This window comes from Heliangelus exortis, chromosome 1 (genome assembly GCF_036169615.1).
Source record: "Heliangelus exortis chromosome 1, bHelExo1.hap1, whole genome shotgun sequence".
In the NCBI taxonomy this organism is placed as follows: Eukaryota; Metazoa; Chordata; class Aves; order Apodiformes; family Trochilidae; genus Heliangelus; species Heliangelus exortis.
In genome coordinates, this window is record NC_092422.1 from 138,046,746 (window position 1) to 138,054,337 (window position 7,592).

The 7,592-nt window shown below is 48.3% G+C and overlaps 1 protein-coding gene across 1 annotated transcript; it reads left to right on the top strand.

Moving 5' to 3' along the window:
• Positions 1-2,726: 2,726 nt before the first annotated feature.
• LOC139787742 (uncharacterized) lies at positions 2,727-4,438 on the top strand. The gene is made up of 2 exons (XM_071727039.1): positions 2,727-2,973; positions 3,116-4,438. The coding sequence occupies exon 2, from the start codon at positions 3,421-3,423 to the stop codon at positions 4,258-4,260; it is 840 nt and encodes a 279-aa protein (XP_071583140.1). The 5' UTR covers positions 2,727-2,973; positions 3,116-3,420; the 3' UTR covers positions 4,261-4,438.
• The last annotated feature ends 3,154 nt before the right edge of the window (positions 4,439-7,592 follow it).

Genomic DNA, 7,592 nt, shown 5'->3' on the forward strand with positions numbered 1-7,592 from the left:
ACAGCGCACAGCTCCGCAGGCTGCGGAAGGCACCGCTGCGCACATTGGTTTCGGGGCAAGACGGTGGGGGGGGCGGGGTTGGGGGTGGGAATCTCCACTATCCCCGGGCTGGCTGCAGGCAATGCGAGGTGGAGATGGGGGTCACACGGCAGGGTTTTCAGCACCGGCCTTTTATTTCTATGGGAAATCGCAGCGGGGAAGAAGATGTTCCACGGCTTGAGTGAGGTTTGCCCTGCGGACGCTGCCCCTCCAGCCGTCCGAGATGGAGCAGCATGGCATTGAGGCAGAGTCGCCCAGAGCCTCTGCCCCAGCCCACGGGTGTTTTCTGTTTTTGCTCCGACCGTGGGTGATGGAAACCAGCCCTGCCCCGAGAGCTCTGCCTCTCTCCTGCGGTGGAGGGAGGGATAATCCCCATGAGTGCCAGGGTCGCCCCGGAGCAGGGTCGCCATCCCCTCCCTCCTCGTTTTGGGAAAGTCTGACTCGTGCTCCTAGTGACTGAGATCTAATTAAAATCTCCAGAAATCAACGGGCAAAATCAAACTCTTACGACACCGCTGGGAGGGAAAAGAATAACAATAATAGTAATAAGGAGAAGAGATGGAGAGCACTGTCCCTTTTGAAGCTGCTTATCACCTTTGATTAATGAATGGTAAAATATGTTAAGCGCCAAGGTCTCAGAGACAGCCCGTGGGAGGCTGCCGAGGCTGAGTCCAGTACTCCGTCCCTCAAAGGACGGGATGTCCCCTGCCCCGGCGTGGCCCCAGCCTGCTCATGGCTTGCTTACAGCCTGCCGGTGCCTAATCTCATTTGAATTCCCCGGATAGCTATATCCTAACTCTGTTGCGAAGTCCAGGCAATGTTTGTTTGTTTGGGGCTTTTTTTTTTTTTTTTTTTTTTTTTCTTGAGCGCTAAGAAACCAAGGAGCAGATGTCAGGTCCCATTTGCCTGATGCTTCAGAAGAGTTATAAGTGATCCAGTCCTTAAACCCTGTGAAAGTGCTTTCAGGTAGAGAAACTCAGACTTTTGTACAACTGGAACTCCAAAATTCAGAGCTCTCCACTTCCAAATGAGTCCTGTATTTCCATAGTCCTACTACCCTGAAGACACATCACCCACTTGGGGGTAAAACCAGCCCTGAGATCCGTCCAGAAACAGCAGATAATGTATATGAGGTAAGCCCTGGCCAATAAAATGCCTTCTACAAAATGAAGGGGTTTCTAGAATAATGAGGAGTTGTTGGCCTGTGGCTCCATTGGCCCTTCAAGAAGAGAGACAGAGCAGGGAAGGCAGAGCAGGCAGCAGACAGAAGCCGGGGTCACCTTTATAAGATGCATCTCTCCCCCCTCATCACTTATAATTTCCCCCCTGTTATTCTTCAGACAACAGATGGAATGTGATTCCCACTTTCTTCCCACCCTGAGAGCCCCTATTCCAAGGGAAAAGACATCACTCCAGTCCAGAAATTCTAGTCCAGGAGAGAGGCAAACAAAGACAAAGCAAGCCTAGAGGTGTTTGGATCTAGATTACTTCAATCGAACTGACAAGTTCCCTTAAGCCAAGTAGATACTTTTCACCCTAGTGACTATTAATTAAAGGGGAATGCTTTACACCCAAGGAGAGCCAACTCTTAGCAGAACGTGTGTTTCCCCTAATTCATCTGCCATTGTGCTGGTGAAGCAGCTTTCCATGGATATTCCAGCACAGTAATGAGTTAAAAAAACCCTGAATTTAATGTAACAATATTTTTCTACAATGAGAGACTCCAATGACTGCAATAATCTAAAGCAAGGTTTCTTTCTCTCTTTCTCTTCCTGTACGTCACTTTAGATTTACCAGCTATCATGGAACTGTGAAAAGAAGTAACCAGAAAGAAAGAGAAGAATGTTGCAGGGAAAGATGGGGAAGAATAAGTGAAAAAAAAAAAAAAAATCCGTTCTGATGTGCAAATTGTAGATAAAGACTTCTGATGAGAAGAGGGGAGTGTCTGATGAGGAAGAGAGGAGAGTGTGTTGAGAGATAACAAGAACCAGTAATTTCTATTCAGCAAAGCCACCAAATCAGAAAGCAGTGCTGATCTTATTGGAGGAGAGCCTTCAACAGCAACTAATCCTGTCATATTGAAAGAAAATTGTAAATGTTCTCTGCAGAAATTGCCTGCCCGTTGCAGCTAATCGAGCCCACTTCGCGCTCACGCATACACACACATCACCACCATCACCCCCCTCCCCAAACCACACACACCCTCCCCCCTCCCACCCTCTCCCCCCGCCCCCCGCAGGCGGGCAGCAAGCGGACCCGCAGCAGCAGCACCACAGCAAGGACACTCACCCGAGATGCTCACCTAGGCGCCCCGTTTCCCTCCGTCGCCACCACTCCCACGGAGGTGGCAGCCTCTCCTCATTTCCTCAGAAGCGCTGGGGGAAGTATGAATTATTAGCAGCCCACTTACGAGTCCCAGCTTCTGGTATTTTTAATTTCTCCTGTTTGATCTGAACCGTTAAGCCAAGTTTGATAGCGTTACTGCTCAAATTTATTTATTTATTCCAATTTTTTTTTGCTTGCTTGTTTTATAAAGCTCAACTTGGCTGAACTGAAGCAGAGACTCCCAAGTGTCAGAGTCACAGAGGGTGTGCGTGTATATGTGTGTGCCTGTGCGAGTGGGAGGGAAAGAGCGAGAGAAGGAGAGACAAACACTCCATCAATCCGGACAATGCCACCTCTAGTGTAAAGCTTCCAAACTGTTATTCTTTCCCCCTATTATCACGTTCCCAAGTAATCTGTCTTTCCCCCACCCCAGTACCCCTCCCTCCTCTTGGAAGATATGGAAGAGAAAGATAAAGCGGCTGCCTCCGGTCTCTGACTGTTCGCAGCCCGCATGCCTCTGCCGCCAGAGCCGAGGCGACTCCGCAGCCGCCGCTCGCAACCAGCTGCTTCCAGTGGGATGAGATGCAACTTCTGGTAAATGGATCACAGGTAGGAAAGCTTTAGCTTTTACCGGCTTTTCCTCTCTCTCTCGCTGTTTAGTTTCCTTTTCTTTTTTTTCTTTTTTTTTTTTTTTCCCCTTCCCTTTTTCTTTTTTCTCTTCTTCCCTCCGCCCCTTCTTCGCCGCACCAAGAATTTCATCCACTGCTGCCATAGGAAAGCTCCCGCCAAGAAAATACTGTCAAAGAAATGAGCTTACTTTTTGCTTTCCGGTAGAAGGAACAGAAGGGAAACTTTCGCTGAAAGGGTCCATAGACATGTGGGGCACCAGGGAAAGACAGTGAGAGGAGAGAAGGCAAAGAGATTACCCTCAGCACTGAGTTACGGCTGTGATAGTAATCCCAGAATAGATTTTAACATGTCATAGCAGGGAGGAAGAGACGCTGTAGTCTGATTTAGAGAAATCCTCACATTTTTCAAGCGCTGTCCACAGGTTATATGTATGTGCATGTGTGTGTGTGTATGCTGCATTCCGACACAGGAACACCTCCCGGACCACTCTTTTCAAATCCCGCCGTGGTATGTTTATTGACGACCCCTGCAAAATGTCACCGGGAGCCAGGATCGGAGTCGTCCCCGGGGAGCAGAGCTTGCCCGCGGAGCGCTCTGGCTGGCGGGCGGGAGGGCAGAGATGAGGTAGGGAGATCCCTGCCCTGCTGGGGACTCTATAGAGTGCGGAGTATAAGGGGAGGAAGCTTCCCATATGCCGGTGCGATCCCTCAGCCCCTCCTGGGGAGCGTTCGCCTGTTCGGGGTCAGTGGCCCGTCACCGCTGCCCCAGGTCTTAATGTCCTTCCTCGGGGAGGGAGATCGAGGGCGCGGGCCACTGCCGGAGGAGGAGAGGGGAGGCATGGGCTTTCACCGGCTCATTTCCCACCCCTCTTCCCTGGCTCGGTACCCCTGGGGTCCGGTCTCCGATGCGTCCAGGCAGCCGGGAGGATGCTCCAGGGTCGGGCTCAGCTCGCCTCGCTACCCCGACCCGACTGAGCTCCCGGCAAGATTGAGCCGGTCCCAGCCGTGCCTCCGGTCTCCTTTTTCTTTCTCCCGTGCAGCCGCCACGGGGTGCTTGTGGCCAGAAGGAGCGAGCTGGTGCCTTGAGAGGGAGCTCAGATCAAGCAGCGAGAGAAATACTGCCTCTCAGAAACAACTCTGGGGCAACAAGGTCCTGGTGATCCCCCCGGAGTCCAACCATTTTGGAGTCTCTGGAGGGGCAAAGTGCTTTCGGGAACGTTGTTTCTCCGGCCAAAGTCGAGGCCGGCTACCTCTCCGTCTAGGGTAATTCTGCTCTTGGCGCCTTCACGTCGTTCTGGTCCCCGCTCCAAGCTCCTGGGGGGCGGCTTTGCCTGCCCGCTGCTACCTCCGAATTGCTGCTGCCAGGGCTTCTAACTCCTTCCATGGGCCTAAAGATGAGTCCTTATCCCTTCGCTGGGGAAAGAACAAAGGAGTCTTGCATCTTCCCCCGTGAGACTTTTTTTCCTACTCTTTTCATGTGCTAAAGTTCCTTTAGGGGAAGGAGAGGTAGTTATTTATTTACACCTGCAAAGGTGTAGAAAGTGAAGTATTTCTTGTGACAAATATATCCAGAATAGCATTTCTCTCCATTTATATGTCAACCAGTATGTTTTCATACATTTGCTTGTCCCTTCCTCTGAGGAGGATCTTCCCTTTGCAGAGGGATAAACAAGAAAGGGCCAATGTTTCTTGACAGTCTGCTCTTGCAGTTTCAGGAAAAATATTAAAAAGATTGAAGAAAATAAAAATGTGACAATGAGGAAGGTTAATACAAGAGAACAGAAGTATGCATTCTGTCTGCTTTCATGGTATTGAGCCACCTGCAATCGCAACCCCAGTCTAAATACAAACCAGCCTTGATCTTGGTGTTTTATGACACCAGCCAATCTCAAAAACTTATCTATAAATTGCATTATACAACACAAGACATTCTCTTTCTCTTCAGGCTCCTTTTGATCATAACTTTGGTCTAACTTTCCCTTTGCCCTGTTTGCTTTTGCATCAGCAGAGCGAGAAGCATGCTGGACTCACTGACTTGGTGAGCATGTTCCCCAACAAGATACCCCTTCATGCAGCACCTCCTGCTTTCTGCATTGCAGTCCTTCCAGGGAGGGGGCTCAGTATAAGGGAAGGGGATCTAGGATGTTCCCAAGTCTCTTTTCAAGGAGGCCAAAATAATAAAAGTAGGGGTCACGCTCTTACTCCACCCAAAAAGTAATATCCTGTGTCCAAAAAGTTCTAACTCTGCATCTGGGCAGAGCACAGGAAAATCTGGACTGTGTGTGATCAGGAGCATCCTGAGGAAGTGGAAGAGGCAGCAACTGCACTGTTCTGTGCCAGAGAGACCAAGACACAGAAAGAGGGAAACTGAGGCCACCAGTGAAAAACAGGAGCATGGGTTTGATTCCTTTGTGATCTGTCTTTTGTCCTACTGTCATTTTGGTTTTCACCTCTGGGCTGACTCTCTGGGTGTGTTTCATGGCTCCCAGTCTTTTTAACTCCTTGAGTCTTCCAGCCCATTGGATGTTTAAATCAGTAGTCTTATGAGGACATCTACTGTGAAATTCCCCATTGTTGATGTAGGCCCAGGCATTTATTCTGACCTACTTCACTCCCATCACCCACTCACCTGTTCACCCAGACCTCTTCTCCACCAATATCATGACCTACATGCAAAACACTTATCTTCTGGTCCCGTTTCCATAGCAATGCAGCATGGGGAATGCAGAAAAAAACCAGTAATAATGAGGCAGATTCCCTTTCTGTGAAATCAAGACCTCTCTGAAAGTTGAGTTCAATTTAAAGGAAAGCAGAAATCATCGGAGAGTTGGATTTCCAGCCCAAAGCCGAGTTCTCCGCGCCCTCTAGTGCCAGAGGCAGGAGAGAGAGAGCGTTCCCGGGCGCAAGGTACGCGAGGCGTGACAGTACAGTGAATTTCAGCGGAGGGACAGAAGTTGTATGAGACAAGGACATTCCTCCCAGTCTCTGTTTCCATCCACCTCTTCCCTCTTCTAAATCCCAAGTTGCACAAAAAGGCAGGTGTGGTTCACCTCTTGGTCACCCAGAGATTAACGCTGAAGGACCTGAGGGGTGTGTTAAGCTACAGAGGATGGGTAGAAAGAAAATAGAGATGGGAAACCCAGTTTTTATCTTACCATTTAGTCACAAATTTTGAATCTCTCAGACTTTGAACTTGTCATCTTGCAGCAACTTGAAGCTCATTCGCATAGACTGGAAGGCACTGAAGAGGATTACTCACTTGTGAAAATGCTGTCCTGACCTTCTGTGGGCTCTTTGGGTGTGTGGATGGGTGGACAAGAGTAATCAGTCTAAGAAAAGCTGAAGCGGCTTAGATATAGCTCATATGAATGACAGGGATAACTTTTTCACAAATGCTTGTAGTCTTAAATCTTAAAAAGCTTAAATTGTATGGTAGTATTTCAAGCCCTCTTAAATCTGAGCCTGGATTCCCATCTCTAAGAAGCAGGCTGCACAAAGGACCAAGCACTGAGAGCTTCAGTAACTAAATGAGACCATTAGCACACTCTTCACACTCCACCCTCCCCATCCTTTGCAGCAAAGATAGCTTTCAGTTTTGCCAGGGTCTCCATGGCTTTTCCTGGGTCACAGTTTCCCCAAAAGATGCAGTTACCTATTTGCTTGTCCTCATCTCACCAGCTGAATGCCAACCACCTTGAAGATTGCATTCCCTAGCCCTGTCTACCAAGGTGATGAGGGATCTTGTGCTGACTTATCCCATTGCCTTTATACCCCTTCCTGACACAAGTGGGCACAATTAAAAGCTGAGGCCAGTCAGGGAGTGGTATTAAAAGGCTACACCCATTTTCCATGGGCCCTGAGATTGTTCTGTGTGAAAATGCTTTAAATTGTGGAGTTGCCTGTCATTTTGGACTGTCTGTCCCACCTTTTAGGCTGTACCTTCACCTATATCTAACACCATCTATTCCCTGCAGAGAGAGATACATACCAGCAGGTGTTCCAAAGAGACCCGTCTCACATACTGTGATTAAAAGTCCATAGTTGATGAGACAGGAAAAAGTGACTTTCACCTCATTTCCACCAAGCACTTCCCAAAGAGTACTTGCCAGAGTACATTGCCTCAGATAGGCAATGGGATTTCAGTGGTCCATATGTTCCATGTATTCATTTTGAAGAACACAGTAAGGATAAAATGAAACAGACCATTATGTAGAACCATGCTTTGCTGAGACTATACCCCTCCTTTTTCTTTTTGTTTTTTAAATGAGATGATCGTCTCATTTAGTGTCTTTCCTTCCAGTTCCTCTTTTGACTCTGTGGGCTAGATTCTGATCTTAATTACAGTCTTTCAAATCGGAGGTGAATCCACTGACTTGAATTACTCCTGGTTTATTCAAGTGCAACTGAGCTCAGAATTTAACTTTCACAGAAACAGAGTAAGTGTTGTAATTAGAATATGCCAGTGTTTTGACAACTTTCCCTGAAACAGCTCTGCTTCATCAACCTCTGCCAAAAGGGAAATGCAAAGTGATAATGGGCACTGGGAATAGTCAGGGGCATCTCTGACAGTGATAACAATAAAGATGTCTGTGAGTGGCT